Source organism: Haliotis rufescens, unplaced genomic scaffold (genome assembly GCF_023055435.1).
Source record: "Haliotis rufescens isolate VD_foot unplaced genomic scaffold, xgHalRufe1.0.p SCAF_12, whole genome shotgun sequence".
NCBI classification, from domain to species: Eukaryota; Metazoa; Mollusca; class Gastropoda; order Lepetellida; family Haliotidae; genus Haliotis; species Haliotis rufescens.
The window spans coordinates 29,681,302-29,709,301 of record NW_025963802.1 but is presented as its reverse complement, the minus strand read 5'-3'; the positions used below and the strand labels follow the sequence as shown (position 1 = coordinate 29,709,301).

Sequence of the window (28,000 nt, the reverse complement as noted above, 5' to 3'; positions counted from 1 at the left end):
GTCGAAACAATGACGTCGACGAAAACCTGAAGACAATAACAATATAAAACAGAAAGTAAACAATAGCTTTATTGAGAGAAAACCTGTACAATGCAAATTTATCCCCACAAATTGTGTTAATACATTGAAGTGTAGTACTAAAGTACTCACGGAAATGAAAAAAAAAGTTTTTTCGACCTCCAATCTTAAATAAATGCAGTTAATATACAAAATATGTAAATATTCAAACAACTAAACTAGTACTAATTAGGCTGTGGCACAAATACAGCGTATCAAATGTTTTTATGCCTTTTTACATGTAAGAGTGTATAAATGTGAATAAAACAGACTATTGTGAAACAGGGCATAACCAGGTGTAAGTAGATCAAGGTGACCTATGACACCTTGACGACAGGTGAGAACAGGTGCATAATGCCTATAGTCTGTTTCTGCTGTCAATTTGGACTTAGTTTTATTTTTGAATGTTGAAAGTGCCGACAAATTACCTCCTGTAAAGTACATTTTGTATTGTTCACTGAGATCAAACTAGCAAATCCAGACTAGTACTTTTCGGGTTGTTTTGGTATTTCGTATTTACAGCTATGTAACACTTTGTGTCGATTTTTAAATTGAGAAAAACAGGTTTTTTCATTTCCGTGAGTACTTTAACATGGATTTGAGCTTAATTAGGTACGACATTCATTCCACATCTAGCATGGCCACAGACATTAGAGCCTGACAAAACTCATTCCCATAATTGTGAAAACATTGATATGATATCTGTGTAATTAAACTGAATACAATGTATATTACATTCCCTCTAATTCTGGCTCCCAACATCAGCTGCTTCTAATCGCCCACAGCTCCAATGTTTGTCACAGGCGTTCATGTCCTACAACAAGTTGTTGGTGCCCAGGTTGTATGTTTAGACATACATAGATGTTCCTACAGATCAAACATACAAGTTTATTCTTCTCTGCCAGTGAAGTTAAAAACAGTAACTAATCAAGAACGAGAGGTTCAAGTAACTGTTACATACCTAAAAACAGTTGGCCAAACAGCTATTCGCTGTTGCTGGCTTTTTTTCAAGAAAATATGTAAACTGTGTTCTGCAATACAAAATGACTGATTTTCATGTGCGATTTACAGATGTGATTATAAAAACTGGTATTCACAGAAGCCAAACATTCACAAGAAACACTCAGCCAATTCAGTTCAGAGGGGGCATGCATTACTCTAAATCATCTATGGCTGAGTCGCTCATCGTGCAAGTTGCTGTTATTGTCACAATTAATACAGACATGATTTGGTTAACTCACAGCAAAACACAGCCTTTTTTTGTTCACAGAGAACAACTGATGGGTTATCAAAGTCATTGAGATATGAACAAGGAACTCTTTTTTTTTCTACCAAACTAAAATTTAAGATCATTGTGTTCTTTCATCATAATTTGTTCTCTCTTTTTTTAACCTTCCTTTTAAAAACTGTTCATGTTATGAAGGATTAAACGAGGTAATTAAACAAAGAGAGACTTACAATGAGTCCAATTTTACTTTCCTTTATTCTTATGGTATAATCAATTGCTATACCATGTTTACAGCAGCAGAAACAATTTGGAAAAAATATGAATTCAGAGTTTAATTTGGAAAACCGAATTAGAATTGCATCTGATGACAAGGTACCAGCAGCCTCACAGACCATTAGTAGAATGATTGCTGTATAACTAATGCTTGTAATACTGACTCAAACAGTCTCCATCTCGTAGGAGATTTCTTCATGAAAATAGATTTTGATTAAACATTTAAACTAAAAGACTTATTTCAGAATTGGTTCTAAATTTGAATGTTTTCGTTTACTCTGTGACCGGTGGACATTTCAAAATGTCACAACTGTGTGGGTTTTTTCAAATATTAGTCTGTCCTGAGTAGTAATTTAGAACTGATCACAATTTAAACACACTTTCAACAACATATATGTTTATCTGAAATTATTGCAAATCAGAGTCGTCTTATAAAATGGAATATCGACACATCAATGATTAATCAAACAGAAAACATCGTGATTACTCACAACAGGAAACACCATGACAAACCATGAACTGACAGACACCTCAGTGAGGTGACAATATGAGGAGGCCGTCGAATCAACAGAATATATACAGAGTAAAGGGTTGTGTCTCAGTATGTCTTACTACCAGTGTGCATCTTGATAACCAAGAGAAACAAAAACTTGCATGTACAGTTTACTTAAGGACAATATATCTAAGCACTTAGTCTTAAAAGTAAAGCCTTTTATCAAGACACAAATTCTGTGAAAATACCTCAATGCTTAAACAAAGAATCATGAAAGCTTAAACTCCAAATAATTCTAAATAAAGACAAAGTGCCTATTGGAAATATTCTAACATATAATCACAGAAATCATCATCTATAAAACTCTCTAATGATTCATATTTTCTCATATCAAAAATATTCTAAATAAAACTTATCTGCTAATCTTTAAAATTATGCTTATGTGCCTCTCACATACAACGTAACTTTGCCCTCACATACAATAAAATGTGCTCTCATATACAATAAAATGTGCTCTCACAATGAAACAGAACTGTGCAGAACTTATCAATATAGTATGAACAAGAACGCGAAAATGGCCTGACGAAGCTACCTACTAAGAAAGGTTTGTCTGAAATTAATTTCAAACATACCATTACTTAGATTCACATATATCATGATATTTATAACCAACAAAATGGGTGAAGAATTTAAAAATAATAAATGTGCATGTGCGAAAAAGGGGGGAGAGAAAAAGAAAGTGTGTGACCTTTAGCTTCAAAGCAGGATATAAAGCATTTATTCTCCAAACGCAGAAATCCACATGTGGCCTGTTTTCTTTGTGGCGGGATATAAGGGATTTATTCTCCCGCTGATAAATTTATTCCCTCCATAGTATTTTATGAAGATCATTTGAACCAATTCGATCTCATCATTCTGACATGGAGGTATGATAATATTATTTACAACCACCCCTTGAACCTGGCAAGTATGTATGAATGCATAACCATCGGATTGCCTTCAGACCAAATAACCCTGTAATGAATGGCCAGTTATTTACATTACACAGAACACATTCAGCCATGTAAAGGCAGAATCTTTTACAAACTTATTTTGTTGCAACTTCACAATTGCAATACATTTCACAAATACTGTAAGAAAATTGTAAGTAAGGGTTTCAGATTTTCTAGGACACTGACTGATTGTCATTCAAAACATCCTAAGATATTTTTCAAATTTGGTAATGATAAATAAGAATGTCCTAAAATTTTGATGGCAGGAAAATCTCCAAATGCTGTATGTCTCCATCAAAACCAGAATAGGTTAACATGTTTCTACGAAGGTTACAGTTCTGGAAGTATAAAATAACTACTGCTCTGTCATACAGTAGACTGACTCAACTGACTGCTGAACACCGCCCTGTCATACAGTAGACTGACTGCTGGACACCGCCCATGCCCAGCTTAGCAAGGATCTACAGTATATATTGGGGTGCATAACATACAACTTTATCAAGTCCCATGGATGTTCCAAAAAATATTTCTCATCACTGCAGGTAAAAAATTCAAACATGCCATAGGAATGGTTTTCGTTAAGGGCAATCAAAATTCTTTGCTGTCAGATTGAAAGTTATATTTGCTCTAGGAATGTCAAGACCATCTGATTTGAATAGAAGAGTTATATGTTCTTGTCTAAATGCCAATGGCTGGTGGCCTGTCATTTTGAAAATAAACTTATGATGAGAAACAGTATTTATTTTTTGTCATGGCCTCATCTAACTACTAACCAAGCCTGATCTATACCAGTGCATTATTAACACTGGATTCAACTCCTAGCATGAGTTTAAGCAAAACAGTAGAGCATGGATATATTAAGCATACGTACTAAGCGCCGTCATATAGCTGGAATAGTGCTGAGTGCGGCGTTAAATAGAAAACAAACAAACAAACATACTAAGCATGGATAGTTTACATGGAAACCCCTGAACAAAACCTGATGTGAAGTAACAAAATATGTACAATAAGTTTAGTCCTATAAAGAAAACAGACTGGAAACTCAGCCCAGTAAAGGTGAACTAGGAACTGCTACTGGCTAGGATATAGGAGGAACCTTGTGCCCACTCTGGATCCCTGATCAACACCCATAATGGCTTGTTCAAATAAATGTCCTTTTTCTCATCACCGGGCAGCCCCCACTAAATTTTTTTTAAGCACTCTAACATGCTCAAGAAATTACTCAAAATTATCCAGATGACCCAAATTTCTTTTTGTTTCAGATTGGAAGTTTTTGTACCAGCTATTCATAGTGAGTCAGATTCGCAAGTAAATCTAGCAATGGTCACATGGCCTTGGGCCTGAACTCTCAAACATGAAACTGCAGGGTCGTGGCCACGTGGAACATTGATATTAAAGCTTCCTTTATTAATATGTAACCTACTGAGGACATGAATTCAAGTCCTCCCTCCCAACCCTGTCATGAGACACCCATTGAGACCTTAGTTCACAAGAAACAAGACATTGTTTAATAAGCCAAACATGTACAAACTAAAGCAGGACACATGACACAGAAAACATTCATTTCCCCGGATATTTCATAATGACAAGTTTACCTGATGCTCTAACAAAATATATAATGCTGGTGTTCCATTGTTCCATTAAACCAATTCAAGCATGATCCTGATGACTTGTCTCCATTCTAAACAACAAGGACCTGATCACTATTACAGAAACCATAACTTCCATCAGCCCACTACAACACTACAAGTGGGAAGAAATCGGGGCCACCTTATGGCCAACTATGTTTATCATGTTCACAGTAAACAGAAGTAAACGTCTGATTTGTAATACACTAGGAATGTGAACACACTAGTGCAAGGCCTTCCGCCAGTGATCTACAGCCAACCTGCACTTACACAAATGAGCAATTTAACAGATTTGGAACTTTTAATATGTTTAGAAGTCAGCTGGTATTCAATTTGAGCAAACAAATGAAATTATTGAACATCATAACAAAAGAAACAGCAAAATAATTCAGACAATATGTCAGTAATAAATACCTGAAATGCAACATCAATGAAACAGAAAAGCAACATCTGTATTTAGTCAACACAGTTGTAATTAAAGTCAATTTCCCCATCCCCAATATCAAAGTCAATGAAACTGTAGATCATCACGGTCACTTAAAATGTGTGACTTTCTCATGTTTATACCAGGTATTTTTTTACTATCAGTTCAATTTAAGCCAACAATGGAAGTCAGCCATTGCACATAAACTGACGGAACCAACTCTCAACAGGTGGGAATCCACATAATCACACACGCCATTTCACTGTAGTCATGAAACCTCAACCACGATGTGGAGGCTGTAATTTGTGCTAGACAGTTTGAATGACACATATTAAATTTGTCATAGTGTCATTTGTAGCCAGCATGACTATTTTTCATCAGCAGGTGTTTTCTATCCATTTCACAAGTCAATAACAAAATCAAGCTATACAGAACTGAAGATGGACACGTTTCTGTTATCAACAAGCATTTTTGTTCATCATTTAAGGCAACAGCTTTCATAAAGCATATCAATACTTATAAAGTCACTTGATCCTAATGGAGAAACTACATGAAATATGTACAACATTTAACACAGTGTCATTGATTTAACTGGGAATCAATGATTTTGCCATCATCCCATTCAAACATCCATTTATATATGACATTTCCTTCTGCTGTGTAATTACAATGACCAAATGTTCAGCATCCCTAAATATACAGATATTTGTGTACATAATAGAAAATATTTTCACAGCGGAAATATCATAAACGTGTTCAGCTGATCTGGATGGAATGGTTTAACAAATATCACCAGCTTCCTACATCTTTTTGTCATGCAGCAAGTGAAGCATTTTCATACAATCGTGGTGACAATTCTGAAACACTAAATTAAACTTGTACATATATTCTCTTGCCAATCACAACTATTTAACTAACCATGTGTCACACCATTTGGGATTTCCTATTGATGAAATTGGACATTTACTTGCCTTGTTTGAGAATAACCACCTCAGCTTTAGAAAGTAGGGCTATAAATCCTCCACAATTACAATGTTATATTATACCCTGTACCTTAATACATGTATTGCCAACATACCAAGACAAATAGATATTGCCCTTCCTATAAGTTGTGCTATGCCAAGCAGACCCTGTACTTTGGCCATACTGCTCACAAACTCAGAGTAATCCAATGCTTGATTGTAACCCAGTTTACAAAGACAAGAATTGTGACAAATTTCTCAGAACAATTGTTCACAATCATTACCATAGCTGGCATGTGACAGACGTAAGATCTTGATGTTGGGGACATTATAATAACAAACAGCAACCTTTGGTAATCCGCTATCCACAATGCTAGGCCCCAATAGCCCCATGCAAAGTTTTGTTACTGTCTGCTGATACCGCAGACTGTACACCCATCACATGCATGACGTATTGACTTTGAGAGACAATGGACTGGATTATCCATGACATACACACACCTTTATGAAACCAGGAACCATTCCCCTTCACAATGTACACCAAAATTGGGGGTCCCTTTGAGTTTGGTATATAGTTTGCTGCATGTATGTAGCCCTGGCAAATACAGGGTTAGAACTTAAATTCCTACGGCTAGTACAAATTTCTCCATTTTTGTAACAATACAAGGGTATTTTATCATTACTCCGTCTAGTAAAGCTTTTGAGTTTTGTTCCAACCTTGCAAATATGTTGATGATTAATTTGCTGATTCGTGATATATTGCTTATGGTATGTTCTTCCAACACTTTGCTGCGTTTTGATGAAGTGTAGACATGATAACCTTGTATGCAAAAAGTATCCAAGGTTTTGCATCAGAGATATAAAACTCTTTTTGACCATAGACAACATGAAAAACATATTTACATTTTCATAAACATGTTATATGTAATTTGCCTTTTCTTTTTATAGAAGCCTTGTTAAAACATTATCACTTGACACAAATTAATTCTAATCATATATAAGTGTTGTATGTAACGAAATCACTTGAATTACCATGATCAGCATCCTTGTACCTTAACTTGAATACAAACAGTTTACTGTGTCACAGTCTTATAGTCCTACCAGAGTCACAACTATAGCGGTATTTCGAAATATACCAAAATGTCCACATATGCTATGACCATCATGTGCCATGTGCTGAAGATGGCACAAAAAATTACAAATCCCATCTGTTGAAACATAACATCAGTGACCAGCAATTCATTTGAATCAAATTCTATCTTCGTACAAACCCAACATCAATGTATATAATGCATACTGCCATATATTCCTAAAAGACAATCAACTTCTATCTTTCCTTGAAGGACTCCTTTTAAAACATGAGATTGTACATATTCACTCAGCGCACATATCCAGGTCACTTTGACCTCCATCCTCGACGAAGTGACTTCTGGCCAGCATCTTCATCTCCATCATTATAATCTACCCCCTTCTCATCAAACTCTCTTTTCCCCTGGCCCACCCCAAGCTTTGACCTTCCACTGTCAATCAGCTTGTCCTCATCCCGGACAGACACACTCCCACCGACACCGTTCTGTCTCCTTGTATCATCCAATCCATCCTTCCTACTTCTGTCCATCTGATCAACCTTGTTCTGAAACTGCTGTTCCCCTTTGCCTAAATCACCTCTCTTCAAAGGGTCGTTTCTTTCCCCACCTCTTTGAAGGAAGAAATTGGCCAGAGGTTTCTCTCTCCCAAGAGGAGCAGCAGGTGGTCCTTTTGGACTGACTCCAGACTGAGCATTATATTGCTGGAATGTATTGTTTCCTGCTTTGCCAAACCTGTCTTCATTTTTGTACTTTATCTGCTCCTTCACTGTTCGAACATTCTGCTCCCCGAGCGGGAGGTTAGATTGGCGGAAAGCATTCTGCCCAAAAGGTTTCTGATTTTGGTTTGAAGGAATATTTATGTTATTGCCTTGAGGGCGTTGATCAATTGTTTGTTGTGCCCCATTTTGGTTGTTTGGTCGTCCATTCCGCACATTGACATTCAAAGGTTGTCCAAAATTTTGCATTTGTTGTAATCTTTGGTCTTGTGACTGACGCTGGTTTCCAGCACCATTCTGGTTGCCCTGCAGACCATTTGACTGTCCCTGTCTGTACTCCTGATCATTGCCAAACCGTCCATTATTCGGCACATTGTTATAGGGACTTCTCTGAAAACCCTGCTGCTGTTGCTGTTGTGGTTGCTGCTGCCTTAAACCCTGAGTAAAACCTGGCATCAATGGCTTTCCTGAAGATGCACCAGCTAGAGGTCGTTTATTCCACACTTTGCTTTGTAGCAGAATGTTTGCCTTGTTCAATTTGTCCTGCAAATCATCAATCCTCTGAGTCAGGTGCACCTCAACCCATTCATTAATTGTATCCTGGCCAAAGATGTTCGACAAAGAGTTCTGTACAGGCTGCTTTAGCCCTTTCAGCTTGTCCAAAATCTTCACTAACTTCTTCTTCAAAACTTTCATCTGCCCTGGGCTTGAGAAACCATTCTTCACATGGTAGTTAGTCATCCAGCCCTCAATTCTCGACTGAAGGCCAGCATCACTGAGATATCTGTCCATGTCTCCCCACAATTGCTGCACAGCAAAGTAGAAGGTACTTCCAGGGAAATTGCAGTCTTGAGTTATGATGTAAGAATTATTCACTTTCTTTGGAAAATCAAGCTCAATCAGTCGACTACACTTGAGAATCCTGCTGGTGACATTGTGGATGTCTGCTGTGAACCCACCATTTTTAATGGCCATTAAGTTGACAGCCATTGAAGGAACAGATGATGGTAACAGTTCACACAAAGCGGCAAAGTGGTCATACCTCTGCCATCCGGTCATTGCAAATCCTCGGAATTTCTCCAAGGGCAGAATGTCCTTGATTTCCTTCACAAGCTGAATCCAGTTGAGGTGGTTCTCCAGATGATAGGAGACATTAGTGAAGAACTGGGCGCTCCCAGTGGCTCCCTTGAAGGAAGAGGCTGCCCAGACTCCAGAGAAGTGCTTGCCATATTTGGTCCACATATCCTTGGGGAATCTGTCTTTGGGATGTGGAGTATAGCTCCACACCATCAACTCCACCATGCTTCCCAAGCCAGATCCCTGAAATATAATGAAGTTGCACCTGAAAAATTATTTGCTTCTTAATATTATAAAAACAAAGCATGAATTATACCAGAGGCAGATCCAGAAATTTGGAAAGTTGTGGTGCACAATACTAAAATCAGAAAGAGAACAAACAACTGGTTGGCATGGAGTCTGAATACAGGAAGGCAGCATGTCATTTCCTAAAAAAGAAACTTTGATAGCAATTTTTTCAAGGATAATAATTATAATACAATGAAGACATAATTTACTTAAAAATAAAGGATGCATGTGCAAATACAAATTATTATGATCATGATTATTATCATTGTTACTGCAAAGTTATGACATATGAAATTACTGGCAGAGTTCATGTAACAATGAACTTTTTGAAGGTCATCGGACATCTTGGAACAAAACCAAACACCAGATGCTGACATCAGCATTGTTTAGCTTCTCTATGAGACCCAATCTTCTTAACTATGGCCACTCTATCAACCATCAACCACACAATATGAAGTCACTGATCCATATTAAATTAAATACATCTAAAAAGAAAAACAAGTGAAAAAACCCTACCGCAATCATCTGGTCTGGCATCCGTCGTAATTCATCATCCCACATCATAACTTTGGTGGCGGGGAACTTGGTTTTGACAAACTTTGCCACCTTCTTGACATGCTTCAGGAACAACTGGTACTTGGTGAGGTTGTTTTTCTTCATGAAATCTGCTGTCAAGCCTTTCCCCAGTTCATAAACCTCATCACAGCCTATGTGCAGATAGGGAGAATCTTGATGGAGGGACATCACCTGCTCGATTATCTTATTGATGAGCTCATACGACCCATTTAGAACAGGACTGATCACTTGTGGAGTGTCTGCTGTTTCTCGTAAGTTTTGATACTTGGGATACTTGAGAACAAATTCCATATGACCAAATGTCTGAACAAGTGGGATGACTTTGAGATTATTGATCTTGGCAGCTTTGAGCAGACGGCTAATGTCATCCCTATTGTAAGCATTATTCGCAGCAAGGATTTGTAGATCATTATTAAAGGGAAACATATCTTCATATTCCAACAACAATCCAGTAGCCCCAAGCTTAGCCATTAGAGGGAAAAGACTAATAAGATAGTCAATCTTGGGAGGAGCACCTTTCAGGTCGATATGTACCATGTGTTCCATCTTTCTAAAGCGTTCAATCATGGCATCATCAGGCTTGACATACAACTGTGGATACAGAATACCACCTGGCATTTTCTTCTCACTGAAGTCTTGGAAATTGCTCCTGGGATCATCTTTCACATCATCTTTTATCTTGAAGTCTCTTCTTGGATCATCCTTACCATCATCTTTGTCCTTAAAATATTCTTTACCCTCACCATCAGTATCTTCTCTGAATTTGTAATCCTCATCCATTCCTTTTTCAAGTTCCTCCCGAGATCCAAACTGTCCCGGGGGTTCCAGCGGCTTCATCTTCTCCACCCCGCCAAACTTGTTCTTGTCCTTGAACCTCCGGTTCTCGATGCTGGGAGGGTCCTGCATCTGAGGGCCGACTTGAGCCTTGTATTTCTTCGGCATGTTTCTTTGTTTGAAACCACTTACTTGACGGTACTTCTCAAACCTAGCGTTGGAGCTGGAGGTGACAGACGAACCCCGATTCCAGGAGTAATATGCAACCAATGTCCCAACTAGCAGGAGCAGTGCCAGAACCACCAGCGCTGGTTTCCCCCGCAACATGATTCTTCCTCCACTTCGGTGTCGTCTACGCATGTATATCTGCAAGAAATATTGTCACAGTTTACACATCTATGCCATAAACTTGTATAGATATTGCCATGCTGGCTGGATATTCTACATGAGGCCAGGCCTTTTCTTGCTATTAATATACCATCTTCCCGAGGCACGGAAGTTAACTGATCATATATGTCAAGTTTCCACCTTGCCGAACTAGGCTGCAATTATGGAGTTCTATTTTGGCTGGACTAACGAGTCTTTGCATAGTCCAATCAAAACCATGTAATGAAATCGACATCCGGTTTGTAAACAACATGGATTTTAAAAGCAGATTTCTGTTGACTGCAGGATTTGCAAAAGATGTATATTGTCAACTTGGTGTCAATAGAAATTTTCCGAATCTTTCCATGTTTATATCAAGGTGCACACCTGATTTTATGCATTTCGCTAGGTAAGCCCTGTTTTATTACTACATAGATCTTCATCGATCAGATCATTTTGAACATGTTGAATGGGCGCCGCCATTTTGTTTGAAGCAAATGCAAGTGATATGAGAGGTGGAATCTGATTGGTCTTTCAATAGGAGGGGCATAAAAGGGACATAACTCGTAATAGAAACCGGTGGTGCTACAATCAAGCCCCGAAATTCCAGGACAGTCAGGCAAGGGTGGAAACTGGACTTTTACAGTCAGTTAACTTCCTTGCCGTAGGAAGATGTTGATATACATTGGTATCCCTAGTTAAAAAATCTAATTTGTAGCTCAGTGTTCAGAAATCTGGCATAAAGTTGTTTGGGTTAGTCTGTTAACATGGATTATCTGGATCATATAAACTCTGCAGGATGTTTATTGATATGTGTTTTACATATACTTATCACATAATATACTACTTATTAGTCTTCATATGTAGTTTTGGGGCCATACCGACAATAGTGAAACATCAATGTTCATATCACCCTGGGACCTGATAAGCCATATCAGTCAGCAGAGTCTTGAACACAACCTTTGGGAATGATTATCACATCACATTATATACACATAGATATAAGCAGCAGAATAAATACTGCAACATATATTGATACATGATCAACAAGGCAAAAAGTGAGCACGGCACACTACTACTGCTGACCTCGACTCAAACATCAGCTGAACAACGATTTTGATCTTGGAAAATGCAAATATATTGATGCTTTAACTTTGAGCTGGTTTAGCAAAAAAAGCACATTGATATAAAATAGTAATAGGCTAAAAGTATGATTCAAAGATGCACTGGAACAAGCTTTGCTGGATAGAGTACACTTCACTTGACATTGATTAGTATTTTCACCCTAGATTGATTCTCGTTTTGAAGAAGGTTCATGGATTTATATATACTCACACGCAAAAGAAATGCAAGTCGAGTATGCAGTATACATGTTATTTATTTTCAACAGTAAAGACAAGAAATACTAATAGGGCAAGATTGACAAAAATTGACTGAAGATAGTTTAATGGATTAAAAGGCAGATGACATTATTGTTTTTTTCAAATGTTAAGGGCTTACACAGTTTCAGGTCAATACCCAAAATGTCAGTCAATACCTGGTGTGACCACCATTAGCATTGATCACTGCCACACATCTCCTGTACATTGAGTGGTTCAGACGATTTGTGAAGACCCTAGGGATCCTCCTGCACACATCCAGAGCAGCTGTGCGTAGTTCATCTGCAGTTGTAGGGACTGGGCGCACATTGTGCAGATGCCTTTGAACCTCATCCCACAAGTGTTCGATGGGGTTCAGATCAGGGCTGAGAGCTGGCCACGGTAGAAAACGGATGTTGTGTTGTTGCAGAAAGGCCATGGTAGCTCTGGCAACATGGGGACGAGCGTTGTCCTGCTGGAAAATGTGTTGTTGATGTTGTGCAAAAAATGGAACAACGTGGGGTCTGATCACTTGGTTGATATACTGCTGAGCAGTGACACCGTGTCCCCGACCTTGACCAACATTCAGAAAGCACATGGGTCCAAGTCTCGCATTAAGTCCAATCCCTGCCCATATCATGACCCTAGGTCCACCCCATGGATCCCTTTCCACAACGTTTCTGTCAGCGAAATGATCACCTCGACGCTACCAAATTCTGACTCTTCCATCTGCATTGGAGACACAAAAGCGACTTTCATCAGAGAAGATGACACGCCTCCACTCACAATAACACCAATTGTGATGACCCTGTGCCCACTGAAGTCGTGCTTGTCGATGCCGTGGTTGGAGAACAGGACGACGTGCTGGTTGGCGACATCTGAGGTTGTTGGAGCGGAGACGTCTGATCACAGTGTCCCGGCTAATGTGTCGATTATGTGATTCTATGGTCTGTCAAGCACTTTCACTTGCAGTTAGGAACGGGTGTCGCTGGTGTTGACGGGTAATCTGCCGATCTTGTCGAGATGTGGTGACCCTAGACGACCGCTCCGAGGAAGGTCAACTGTGGTCTGTGTAGCATTGTATCGATGCAGGAGACGGTAAATTGTGGTTATGTTAATGTTGAAATGATGGGCAACATCTTGGACAGACTCTCCAGCTTCCAAACATCCGATAGCCTGGTTTCTCTGAATTTGAGTTAGGCGTGGCATTGTGGACCAAGGAGTGGTAGGTCCAAGAATCGGCCACAGTTTTATACCCACTACAGTTCGGGACAGTTGCATGGGTGCATGATACCCACATATTCACTGAAATTCGTTTTTTATGTTGCACTTTCACTCACGGTTCCAAAATACAACCAAAAATATTGATAACACCATCAGGCTTCACTACATGCTAAAACTCGTATCAACTTATGGTTCAGTGTTTGTTACCTATTTGCTTAAAACCACTTGCGTTTCTTTTGCGTGTGCGTATATAAAATTCCAAAAATGAAAAATAGCTGTATGTATTCAGAAAACTCAAGTATTGAAATCAAAACTTTCAACTGCACCTCTCCTATTGGGCATAGAATTTGTTTAGCAAATTACAAAGAACCTATGCGGTAGTTTTTAATTTTGCAAGAATATTCCGGAACTATTTTGCATACATTTAGTTGCAATATCTCACTACAACAGTGTATGGATATCATCATAATATATTTCATAAATAAATGTCAATGTAAACTCAGGTTTCTGCTACAACTTATTTATTGATTAACCTGAAGGACACAAGGGCTTTTGTCACCAATATTGATTCATTAACAAGTGTTATTCACTGCCGATCATGTATTATTCATGAGATTCATGTCAGTGATAGTCGAGACAAAATAAATCAATACCAAATAATAAATCATTTATGTCATCTCCAATATTCACAAGACGTGCCAGACAGACCGATTTTCCACAAATCCTGACCATGCTGTTTGTCACGAATGTTTAACTTGCAATAGTAACGTTTGTTTGTTGGTTGTTTAAAGCCAAACTCAGCAATATTCCAGTTACATGACAGCGGTCTGCAAATAATTGGGTCTTTACCAGACAATCCAGTGATTGACATAATGAGCACAGATCCACACAATTGGGATATGGTAAGAAGGATCAACCAAGTCACCGAGCCAGACCACCAGATCCTGTTAGTCGCCTCTTACGACAAGCATAGTCGCCGATTACAAGCATGGGTTGCTGAAGACCTATTCTATTGCGGATCTTTACAGGTTGCACAATTAATGGACAGTTCAGTAACATGCTTGTTATTGGAGGTGTAATGACAGATGAAACTTAAGAGTGAGTGAGTGAGTGAGTATGGTTTTACGCCGCTTTTAGCAATTTTCTAGCAATATCACGGCGGGGGACACCAGAAATGGGCTTTTACCCATTGTAACCATGTCGGACCAAACTTAAGATGTCAATAGATGATCACTGGGGGCATGGGAAGCCGAGTTGTCTAAAGCGCCGCAATTCACTGTGCAAAGTTGCATCCATTGGGAATGCCAGAAACCTATGATTGTCAGATAGAATTCTGATTTGCCCTGATTATGTGTCAGTGCCATACCCATGCTCATGGATTTCAGCAGTGGCAAACTTTGGGCTTTCCTCCCAGTTATGTGGACATACTGTGATATAAATGGAAGACTGTTAAAAGAGGCATTGAAGAAGAAGATGAAGGAGAAGAAGGGATAACCACTAATGCTGTGTTACACGATATTATTATGGCCACCATCATGAGGGACACAGGAACAAAGATGAAAATGAATTTTTCATTAAAGAATATTATTCTTGTTGGCACATATAAATCCCAAAGGGCACATCTTTACTTGAAAAGATTACATTTCTATCCCCGAATTAAAATGCCTTAATGAACATATATCAGGCAGAGTTACATCCGTCCACAACCTCACTCCTAATGAGCCAAGTAAACCATTCGAACCTGACACTGAACCTGACAGTTATCAGAGTTACCTCCCTCTACCATCAACCAAGCAAAACGAGCCTCAGAGTTACCTCCCTCTACAATCTATCACTTGTATGAAACCTAGCAAACAGATTGTCAAGAGTTACCTCCCTCTACCACCTCTCTTCTACTTAACAAAGCAAACGGTCAACCAAGCTCCCTCCATCTACCACCTTCATTCTACTGAACCTAGTAAACAAGCGTCAAGAGTTACCTCCATCTACCACCTTTCTTCTCCTGAACCTAGCAAACAGTCAACCAAGCTCCCTCCATCTACCACCTTCATTCTCCTCAACCTAGCAAGCATCAAGAGTTACCTCCCTCTACAAACTCTCTTCTCCTGAACCTAGTAAACAAGCGTCAGGAGTTACCTCCCTCCACAAACGCTCTTCTCCTGAACCTAGCAAACAGTCAACCAAGCTCCCTCCATCTACCACGTTTCTTCTCCTGAACCTAGCAAACAGTCAAACAAGCTCCCTCCATCTACCACCTTCATTCTACTGAACCTAGTATACAAGTGTCAAGAGTTACCTCCCTCAACCACCTTTCTTCTCCTGAACCTAGCAAACAGTCAACCAAGCTCCCTCCATCTACCACCTTTCTTCTCCTGAACCTAGCAAACAGTCAACCAAGCTCCCTCCATCTACCACCTTTCTTCTCCTGAACCTAGCAAACAGTCAACCAAGCTCCCTCCATCTACCACCTTTCTTCTCCTCAACCTAGCAAACAGTCAACCAAGCTCCCTCCATCTACCAACTTTCTTCTCCTGAACCTAGCAAACAGTCAACCAAGCTCCCTCCATCTACCACCTTTCTTCTCCTGAACCTAGCAAACAGTCAACCAAGCTCCCTCCATCTACCACCTTTCTTCTCCTGAACCTAGCAAACAGTCAACCAAGCTCCCTCCATCTACCACCTTTCTTCTCCTGAACCTAGCAAACAGTCAACCAAGCTCCCTCCATCTACCACCTTTCTTCTCCTGAACCTAGTATACAAGTGTCAAGAGTTACCTCCCTCAACCACCTTTCTTCTCCTGAACCTAGCAAACATTCAACCAAGCTCCCCCATCTACCACCTTTCTTCTCCTGAACCTAGCAAACAGTCAACAAAGCTCCCTCCATCCACCATCGTCATTCCACTGAACCTAGTATACAAGTGTCAAGGGTTACCTCCCTCAACCACCTTTCTTCTCCTGAACCTAGCAAACAGTCAACCAAGCTCCCTCCATCTACCACCTTTCTTCTCCTGAACCTAGCAAACAGTCAACAAAGCTCCCTCCACCCACCATCGTCATTCCACTGAACCTAGTATACAAGTGTCAAGAGTTACCTCCCTCCACAAACTCTCTTCTCCTGAACCTAGCAAACAGTCAACCAAGCTCCCTCCATCTACCACCTTTCTTCTCCTGAACCTAGCAAACAGTCAACCAAGCTCCCTCCATCTACCACCTTCATTCTACTGAACCTAGTATACAAGTGTCAAGAGTTACCTCCATCTACCACCTTTCTTCTCCTGAACCTAGCACACAGTCAACCAACCTCCCTCCACCCACCATCGTCATTCCACTGAACCTAGTATACAAGTGTCAAGAGTTACCTCCCTCCACAAACTCTCTTCTCCTGAACCTAGCAAACAGTCAACCAATCTCCCTCCATCTACCACCTTCATTCTACTGAACCTAGCAAGCATCAAGAGTTACCTCCCTCCACAAACTCTCTTCTCCTGAACCTAGCAAACAGTCAACCAAGCTCCCTCCATCTACCACCTTCATTCTACTGAACCTAGTAAACAAGCGTCAAGAGTTACCTCCCTCTACCACCTCTCTTCTCCTGAACCTAGCAAACAGTCAACCAAGCTCCCTCCATCTACCACCTTTATTCCACTGAACCTAGTATACAAGTGTCAAGACGAGCCTCAGAGTTACCTCCCTCTACAATCTATCACTTGTATGAAACATAGCAAACAGATTGTCAAGAGTTACCTCCCTCTACCACCTCTCTTCTCCTGAACCTAGCAAACAGTCAACCAAGCTCCCTCCATCTACCACCTTTATTCCACTGAACCTAGTATACAAGTGTCAAGACGAGCCTCAGAGTTACCTCCCTCTACAATCTATCACTTGTATGAAACCTAGCAAACAGATTGTCAAGAGTTACCTCCCTCTACCACCTCTCTTCTACTTAACAAAGCAAACGGTCAACCAAGCTCCCTCCATCTACCACCTTCATTCTACTGAACCTAGCAAGCATCAAGAGTTACCTCCCTCTACAAACTCTTCTCCTGAACCTAGTAAACAAGCGTCAGGAGTTACCTCCCTCCACAAACTCTCTTCTACTGAACCTAGCAAACAGTCAGCCAAGCTCCCTCCACCCACCATCGTCATTCCACTGAACCTAGCAAACAAGCGTCAGAGTCACTTTCTCTACCATCTCACTTCCATGCTCCTTCCCAGCATGTGGCACCAACACTCTTGTAAACATCGCTGCAATCAGTGTAGGAGCGGCCATTACAAGAATTTTGCCCTCTTACCTGTAGTCATGTTTATATCTTCATTTATGTCTTTGGGAATGCCACCATAGTGAATTTTTAAAAGGTTTATGACTGACCATATTACATTCTCATTATACTAATTACATGATAGTTTGAACTAAATAAAATTCAAATTGACAAAGAAAAGAATTTAGCTGGGGAAAGAGTATTCAGCATCTCGGCAGTCATCCCATGTTTGTAAACATAATGGTCAGTTGGTTGCGAGGTCCAAGTATGGAAGTGGCCACCTATCACAACGGGGAGCTTTGACTGGTGGCATCGATAGTATAGAGAGCTCTGTGAATAGGCTATCGCTGTGAAGATCTTGCCTCAATTCTACTGAACCTAGCAAACAAGCATCAGATTTATTTCCCATTACCACCTTACTTCTACTGTACTTGCTAAAAAAACATCTTCCTGATGCAAGGGAGCTGACCATATAAGTCCAGTTTCCATACTTGTTGAACAAGGCTTGAATTTGTGAGTTAAATTTTGGCTGGCCTAACAAGTCTATGGATAGTCCAATCAAAGTCATGTAACAAAATCGACATTTGGTTCGTAAACGTGGCAATTGTCATGCAGATTTTGGTTGACTGCAGGATTTGATAAGCATGTGTACTGTCAACAAGGCATAGACAAATATATTTGCTATCTACTCATGTTTATGAACTTGCTCAAGTGTGATTTAACACATTACCCGTTTTAATAGAATATAGATCTTGATTATCAATCAAATTCTCTTGAATGGGCACCACCATTTCGTTTAAAGCAAATTCCAGGAATGTGAGAGGTGGTATCTGACTTGTCAAATAGGAAGGACATAAAAGGGATGTAACTCATGATAGCCACTGGCAGTGCTCTATGCTCAAGTCACAAAATTCCAGCCTTGTTCGACAAGGGTGGAAACTGGACTTTCAAAGTCAGTTATGAGTAAAGATGAGAAAACAGTGAATCATTTGGTTCAACCCCACTTCTAACAGTATTTCAATTACTGTCATATCACAGGGAGCAGCGTTAGAAATTGGCACTAGTCCTATAGTCCTTGCCAAACTTCCCAATAGTTAAGGTATCATAAGGACTAGTAGACATTTGCCACTTTTAAGAGTTTTGCTATATGTTATCATGATAAGGACTAGTAGACTAAAAGTGTTAGTTTCTAGTGCTGGTGAGTCATCTTGATGTGGGTGGAATGCTGAAAGTGATGCCATGAGCACAGGTATGGTTTTGACAAACCTAGAAACATAAACAAGAGGAACCAGGTTCAAATCAACGATCATAGGTTTTTGATGTGCACACCAAATTGGGGTGTTAATCAATAAAGTCTAGATCACACAAACCAGTGGTTGACAGCATGAACAGCCAGCAAATAGTCAACTCCCAGTCCTGCACCTTAACAGGGACTATGCAACAATTTTACTTGTGCTGTCTTTGCACTTGTCTGGATGAATCACTGAAGTCTGACATCCTCATACTCGGTCTCAGGTACAAGTATGTCCTTGTTTTGTCCGACTTAGGCCTCCATACACAACTTACTCGCAATACTCTGGAGTTCTCGACGCGACTATTGTAAATTATATGCGGTAAAAAACACATAGTTAAATAAAATAAATGACATCTGATATACAGAACATGAATAATCATAAAGGTAAGTGAGTGCATTTTGTTCCGTTTAGCATGCATAACAAGTACTGCGAGGCCCCGAGGTTGCAAGCTATAACCCTGATTCTAATTAGTTGGCTCTTATAGGAATCATGTGGTACTGGGCACCAATTCTGTATTCATCGTACTGTATCACATTTTAAAGGTAATCAGATGCACATACAAATCTGAATGAAAACTTATCAACATGATTTATGGATCAGTAAGCATTTGTGTTGCAGTATGAGACAATGACTAGGCAAACTGGAGGAACATTGCACATTATCAGTGAAGCATGAGTTGAGTGACAGGCAGCTGCGCAAATGCATTCTTGCATGTAACAAGGAAATTGGGCATGTTGGGTGTAATATAATTATTTGGGCATAATTTATACAGGAAGTCAGTAGACTTATCTTCTGTATGTCAACACCTATCAGGTGCAGTGGCTAACAATGGTTAAAGTTCAGGTAAGAATGAGGGTGACATCCTTGCCCCTCCCTACATGCAAACCCGATTGCAGGCGGCAGACAAGTACTTGTGTAAAATGTGTAGAGACAGGTTCTGGCATGGCCAACGTGTCTCTGAATTGTCTTCACGACAGTACAATCGGTCTATGGTAGGCCTATACTGATTAACGTTTAAATGCACTGAGTATTGCATTGTCTTGTAAGCACATGATAAAATCCAATGCAACGTTAAACAGTCTGAAGCTGAAAGTAAGTAATTTAAGTTCCTGTTTGAAATATAGTGTTTAGTCTATCCTATGGAGGAAAACACCTCACTAGAACTGGGGTTAGGGCCTATATCATTCGAACGGTCACCAAACCACAAACATCTAAAATCCTGAGCAACGATGACAACAGATGCACCGGCTTCACAAACTGAAATATCTATGGATTGCCCGATATCGCATTGCAGAACGAGTTTACCTGTCTGCTTTGATCCCCTGTATACCTGTGGCCTCCACTTAGTGACAACGCAAACGAAGGAAGGGAGATACAAAAATTTGTATTGGCTTTATTAGCGGAATACGAATAACGAAAATATTTTCGTGTGCGCGAAACAACGCAAGTGAAATGTGAACAAGGATTGTGGTGTTATCCCAACACAGCTGTTACAAATAATACTTACGTACAAACATAGAAGCTGTTTATCTAGAGTAACGGAAACAGTTTCTTTTAATATTGTCTTTCTTTATTATATTTGATATGGGGCGAGCATTCATTTGATTTGTAGGGGCGGGGGGGGGGGGGGGGGAGGGATTTCATTAGAACAATATATTTATTTACTGAGCACCACGAAACAATGTATTCATTATCACTATAAACACAAAATGTATTACGTTTGGGTATCTTCCACAAAAGAAACTTCTTCTTTTTTTGTCATCACTGCCAACAAACCACCTGATACATCTCTCTCTCTCTCTCTCTCTCTCTCTCTCTCTCTCTCTCTCTCTCTCTCTTAATTTTCCCTCCAAAATAGTTTTATAAAGTGACTATAATGTTTAGTTTGTACCCCATTACCCCTTCGTAAATCGTGGAGAGGTCCTTTCAATACATAATACAATTCACGTTAACATGTAATATTACATTTGACTGCTACGGAATGCTATAACAATCAAGCAATATATAATATCTATGTATTTATATTTCTTAACATAGACATGCGTCAAAACACATACAGGCAAAAATATCAATTCAGACTAGTCAAATATTCAAAACAAAAAATAAATCCCGAACACTTCTAAACCCCACCTCAAAAACTGGGATGTATTAGCTATGGTTAGAACCCCGGTCATACTTATATCATGTATATTTCATACTCACGTTGCATGTAGAGTTCTGCACATATAATCTCCAGTTTCAACAAGGTGTACATTACATGTCACGGTGTGTTCATTCTGTCCACAAGGTTATTTTATTTGGCGACCAAGCTTTATGAGCCAGGAAGTAAGGTCCCAAGGCCGCTGATGTTATCAGTTAACCCTTTTGGGGATACAAGAATCGATTTAGCTATATTCTTCATTTTTGTTCCGTTTATCGATCTTTTTGTTTGCTTTGGTGTTATTTTTTTTTTTTTATCACGAACAGATAATTATATTGAGGTAGATCTTCCCTAGGCAAGGGAGTTAACTGACTGTAAAAGTCCAGTTTCAACCCTTGCCGAACTACGCTGGAATTCCGGAGTTTGGCTGGACTAACCAGTCTATATATAATCCAGTCAAAATCACGTAACGAACTAGACATCCGGTTCGTAAACAACATGAATTTGATTGTGCAGATTTCCGACGACTGCGGGATTTGCAATTTATGTGTACTGTCTTTTGGGCGTCGACAGATATTTTCCAAATCTTTTCATGTTTTTAATCAAGGTGCTCAAATGATTTGATGCACGTCGCAAGGTAAAACCTGTTATATTACAACATAGTTCTTGATTATCGATCAGATCGTCTTGACAGGGCGCCGCCATTTTGTTGGAAGCAGATGCTTTGTTCGTTTGTTTATTTGTTGTTTAACGACGCATCCAGCAATATTCCAGATTCTCAAATGGTACACTGTGTGTTGACACATCATCCGCCTGTGGAATGGTAGCCTAACCGCCGATCTTGTGGGTGCGTTTATGCGAGCCGTATGCACACCTAAGGGGTCTATAAGATTGTTTGTTTGTTGATTGGTTGTTTAACGCCAATCTCAGCAATATTCCAGCTATATGACGGCGGTCTGTAAATAATCGAGTCTGGACCAGACAATCCAGTGATTGACATCATGAGCATTGATCCACGCAATTGGGATACGATGACATGCATCAACCAAGTCAGCGAGCCTGACCATCCGATCCCGTTAGTCGCCTCTTACGACAAGCATAGTCACCTTATACGGAAGCAAATGCAAATGATGTGAGAGATGGCATCTGATTGGTCAATGGGAGGGATATAGAAGGGATGTAACTCGTAATAGCCACTGGTGGCGCTACGATCGAGCCTGGAAATTTCAGCCTAGTTCCGTAATGTTGAAAACTGGACGTTTATAGTCAGGTAACTAACTCCCTTGCCTCGGGAAGATGATTGAGGTCTGGAGTACCGACCTTGCCAAAACTATTTCTCAGAACAAATTGACCTCTCCAATGAGCTCTCTCCTGATGCAGGGACAAAAGGGAATAACCCAATAATTTTTTCCATTTTTGTTTAGTATGTTAAATCTGTAAAAATATATATATTTATTTTAATTTATGGAAACACCCGAAAAACTAATTACAGTAATCAAAGCCAACGCATTTTGTGTTATTGTAGCTGGCTATATGTTGGAACCCATCGCCTTTCACACACCGCAACATTTGATAACCACAAGGGTTAATGTACAGTCATTACCATGCCCCAAGATTCTAATCAGATCTAACGGAATGTTAAATTATCCATAAATATCGCTCACTGCAGAAACATTGTCTGACCTTGGATATGAAACGTTCACGAAATGAAACATGGTGTTCAAGTATGTAAATTTGTTTGTATGTTTGATTTTTATCCAGAATCGACTTTGTTTTACAAGAGACCATAGAATAAATATATTGTATGGTCTCTGGTTTTACAGAAAAGCTAAGTACTTCCTTTGTGAACAGCTTACAGCCAAGTAAACCATGGACTTCAAGGCTGATATAAATGAGAGAGTGGAAATAAAATCTCGGCCTGAATTACAAGACAGACACCATGTGCCCAGGCCTGATATGCCACAGACAACAATCTCTGTTTACTAAACAACGATCAACGGGCCTTTGTGTATGAGTATACATCATCCAAATCCCTTTTTAGAAACGTAAAGTATTTATTTAAGAAATCAGGTCGACATTCCTGCCTTTCGCATATTATTTGTGTCAGTCGCATGTTGGATTATTACAGCGCAGACAGTGAGTGCATCTTTGCAAGCTAACTGTTTATTACACTAACATTTAGTCCCAGAAATAAACGTATCCTATTTAACAATATATATCTAAAAAATACAAAAACAATAGCCCGGAACAATGATAAATTTCAGGCTGAAACAATCAATAGACTTGCCCAATCATTCTAGACGTGAGTTGGACTACTTTGTTAAAAAATATTCACTCAGACGGACTTACCGTTTATATAACTGAAGTGAGTTTAAGCGGCTGGCTCTACATGGTCGCTGGTCCGTGTTATATGAGGTATGCCATGTACACGTAGCACTCCTCGCTTTCTTCTCAATGTAACTCTCTTTCTATTCGTGAGGATAATATGAATAAATGCTGCTCATTTAAAGTTGTATAGAATTCCCCCCGGCTGTAGACGCGAGTGTGACATAGCACGCATGAAGACCTTTAAGGGGAAGTTTTCGTGCACGTCCCAACAAGAAGATTTCGACGGAAGTACAAGGTGAAAGAGATCGCTGACACTAGCTTTGTTGTGTCACGTCTGTTTTGTATGACTACAAATACGTTACTGTACCATATCAAATACCAATAGGATCCCTAGCAATATCATTCAAGTCAGATCTTTTCACTCCGGTTGGAGGCATACTGTATACTTGGGGTGGGGTGGGGTGGGTCTAGGATCTTGGGTCGAGGTCTTGGGCTGGGGTCATAGACTTGTTTGGGTTCACATCATGTTTTCTGTCTAAAGCTGAGAACGAAGACGTGATTAGTGACGCACATATAGCTATGTAGGATACAACTAGATATTTATAATAAATTAACACTTTGATGAAGACTGCAACTGAATAAGTTTTCTAGCTTATTATTGTTATGAATATATCATAATGTATCAATGTTTATCTCCATTATATGTAAAGTACATTATTTTTCCTTTAGATAAAATACAGTTCATAGCTATACCACTACTATATCCATGAATGATTTCACTGAATTTTTATAAAACTGAAGAATTCAAAATCTTTCTCATTGGCTACCCTGTACATATTTCAAAGCTGTCAAATGAAAATGTCGTCTGCTAGAAAAATCCAGCATCTGTGATTGCTGCCATAATGGGTCCAGACTCCGGATTCTCCTGCAGCTGGGCTATCACTGGGATAGATCCCATCACAGTTTCTGGGTTTTGTTTACATATTTCATCTGTTAATACAAGAAACCCCAGCCCATAACCCCAGGCAAGACCCCAGACCCCATCCCTCCCTAGGTTTTACAGTATGCCCGGTAGGATGCCTGTGTGGTTCACGCAGAGGGTAGGTATCGTATCGGAGTATCAGTTCTAATTTCAATAAGAATGAGGTCCCCAGCAACCTACTTGCAGGCCGTAAGAGTTGACTGTATGAATCAGGTAGTAATGCAGGCTCCGTGGCATGGTGGATTGGTTGAGAGAGAGGTGGGGAGAGGGGTATCGGCATAAACATGAGACATAAATTCATTTGGATATTGTTAAACAATGAAATTTGCCCCTATACGGATGTGCTGCTCTGTCCTCACTACGTTGTACATAAATGAAAAGTTTCTTCAGAAATATGTCCACAATGAACAGTTTGTTGGGAGTGATGACCAAAACATTAAAAGTTGGTTGTGTGGAACATACCCAAATATCAAACATTTTGTGTAAATAAATATTTTGTTCTAAAAATATCATCCTTCCCGCAACAAATCAAATGGGTGCCCGCCCTATAGATGAAGTTATTAAAAATGATAAGAAAATATATAATTTAATCATAGCATTTATATGAATTTATATTTATTTTTAAATGACAATATTAAACCTATCTTCCAACCCTCCCCAAACCATGCCCGTTACTCAAGATGAATAGGTACTATGTTTAAACGTAAATGGTATTTGTAACAGCTGTTTGGGGACAACTCCACAATCCTTGTTAGGATGTCACCTGTGTTGTTTCGGCACACGAAGATAGTTTCGTCATACCCAAGTGTCTATTGATATACCAAATATATCAACACGAGTTGCTAACTGTTTAAAACTTCAATACTTGCTGAGCCGTTTTAACCTTGTATCGAGGAGTGTTGATATGTTTGATATCAAAAGACACGATGATAAATTTCTATTTACCTTACAAAACTATTCTTCCAACAACTTTTTTTAAATAGTTTTTTTACCATAGTTTGTAAATAGTAATAAGCAGCGCCTTAAATGTAAGAAAAATATCGCTAACCAGGCACGTGATGTCATTGGATTGGGACGTCATGGTAACAATAGACGTCACAATGTTCTGCAAAGCTTTGTGATGCACTTACTTGATCTCACCCAACCGATATATCCCGTGGAAATCAGGTGTGGGTGATAAATATATATGTTACCAAGAAGTGTAGAATGATCGTGTAAGAACGTTCCGATATTTGCACATGTGCATAAAGCGATTCCTAATCCTGATTGGTCAGCTGAAGCAAAGACGTATACAGGAAAATACAATATGACGTCACAAAGTGATTACATTACGTCATTACAATGGGCTGTCTTCAGTGAAGTTTCTCTGAAGGGTTGACATTTCCTATACACACCTCATCAAAAGTATCGCACCACCAAGTTTGACATTTTATTTTCAATGTAAAGATTTTCAAATAGTACACTGTGTGTTGACACATCATCTGCCTGTAGAATGGTAGCCACCTTAACTGCCCAACCTTGTGCGAACCGTATGCACACCAAAGGGGTCTCTAGATAAATTCATGTTTAATGACAGAAAGTTCATGTGTCTTTACTGCTATTAATTTTGAATAAAAGTTCTACCAATTTGAAAGTCTGTCTTTTGAACGATTTGAACTGAAATGCCAAAGCATACTATATCCAAGAAAATCAAAGATGGCAAACCACTGGCATACATCAACCTGGCATGTCGTGTCGGGCTATTGCCACTGTGTTCAACATTAATCATACTGTCATCAATCGACTGATTAGAAAACACCCACTGACTGGCCATATGAGGGACTTGCCGAGATCATTGCGTTCACGGAAGACCAGTGCCAGTGGGGACAGGGTCCTTTACGCCAGGCAAAACGGACACCAGCTTGAAATGTTCTCCTGTCACCATTGGCATGGCCCCACAACAGGGTGTCTCTTGCATCACCAGGCATGGACTAAATGCAGCAGCCATGGAGGATTCATTGGTGTGACGGGAGTCGTTTTTCACTGTACCACACTGATGGCAGGCCTCGTGTCTGGAGGCATAGAGGAACATATATCATCAGCGCAACGTCCAGGAAACAGTGGCATGTGGTGGCGGTTCAGTGATGGTATAGGGATGTTGCTCCTTTGATTGTAAACTTGATTTGGTCACAGTTCAGGGGACATTAAATGAATGAAGGTACCAAGATGCCATATTGGACGGTTATATTGTTCCTCATTTTGATAACCACGCACTTGCCACACGTCCTGTCTTCATGGAGGACACCGATTACTGGCCATCTCCAGTACAACGCCATTGAGACTCTGCCTTGGCCCTCTCGAAGCCCTTACCTGAATCCAATCGAGCATCTATGGGATCAGTTGGGACGTAGGGTTAGAGCCAGGGACTCTCCAGTACAGAATCTCCAAAAATTGACCCAGGAATGGCAACACTTCCCTCGGCTGAGGATCAGGCGTCTGATTTGAGCACGAGGAGACGTCTTGCGGATGTGATCCGTGTACATCAGATTATGACTTACACTGTTGATCATGTAACTGTGACATGGGTGCAATGTAACTAAGACACGTCTGTGTGGATCTGTCCATCTCACTCCTGGCAGTTACCATACTTATACTGCCTCTAGACGTCGCTGCCCTTTGTATATTCGCTGGCGAATAAAGGCTGATTTTTCCCCGCAAATATTTATTTTTCCTATTATTCATAAAATTAACGTCTTATTTGACAATAAGCTACACTTTTATCGGCTTTCGTTTCCCTTTCCAGATTCTCCTTACCCATCTCTTTTCTAATTAAAAAAATCGTAGTGGTGCTATACTTTTGACAAGGTGTATATATTTTATCTCATTTTCTTTCTTACAATGATGGGCACCTTCCAGATAAATTGAGATGGTATCGCAAAATAAATGAATTTCCGAGACATCATAAAATACAAGTTTACAATGCCGTGCCCCACATTGCATAGCTTGTTTCAGGAATAGACTTCCTGCTAATACAAATTGTTTAGAGCATCGTCTCCCCTCTGACACCTTAACCGCAAATCTGTAAGCTAACACAGCAACATCTATGTAACATATAATATACGTGCTACAGACTGCGCAGGTAGATGTTTCCTAATGGCTTTCAACAGCTGCTAACATGAAACAGCATCATAATGGTGGGCCGCGCCCTGAATACCCTTCACAAATCTGTAGTTATTTATATATCTTATAACCGCCGCGTTCGTAAATATACTGTACAGAATGGCTGCGTTCCTTGGAGCAGAGCAATGGGGACGTTAATCGCCTGTGTGTTCTCGTGTGAACGTTAGAACACTGCATAAATCAGAACTCACCTGTACCCTTAAGAGACATCTGAGTAAGCGATACCGCTCCCTGGACCAGTCGCTCTCCATGCATTAATGAACAGGGTTTCCATGACGCGCTGTCTGGTATATATCACGAGGTGTATATTTT

The 28,000-nt window shown here is 39.8% G+C and overlaps 1 protein-coding gene across 3 annotated transcripts; it reads right to left on the bottom strand.

Annotated features, from left to right (window-relative positions):
* Window positions 1-51: 51 nt before the first annotated feature.
* On the bottom strand, window positions 52-28,000 carry LOC124116932. 3 transcript variants are annotated; one of them, XM_046478574.2, is made up of 3 exons: window positions 27,880-28,000; window positions 9,743-10,942; window positions 52-9,181 (listed from the first exon to the last, which is right to left on the bottom strand). In XM_046478574.2, exons 1-3 carry the CDS (start codon window positions 27,937-27,939, stop codon window positions 7,454-7,456), a joined length of 2,988 nt encoding a protein of 995 aa, XP_046334530.2. In that variant the 5' UTR covers window positions 27,940-28,000; the 3' UTR covers window positions 52-7,453. The 3 variants fall into 3 exon arrangements, with proteins under 3 accessions (XP_046334530.2, XP_046334537.2, XP_046334546.2); XM_046478581.2 differs by having other exon boundaries at window positions 27,886-27,973; XM_046478590.2 differs by lacking the exon at window positions 27,880-28,000 and adding an exon at window positions 23,569-23,723.

Coding starts and splice junctions, on each gene's coding strand:
- LOC124116932 (XM_046478574.2), bottom strand. CDS start 27,939: ATGGAGAGCGACTGGTCCAGGGAGCGGTATCGCTTACTCAGATGTCTC. Junction 10,943..27,879: donor GATGTCTCTTAAGGGTACAG/GTGAGTTCTGAT, acceptor TATTTCTTGCAG/ATATACATGCGTAGACGACA. Junction 9,182..9,742: donor TGCCAGACCAGATGATTGCG/GTAGGGTTTTTT, acceptor ATTATATTTCAG/GGATCTGGCTTGGGAAGCAT.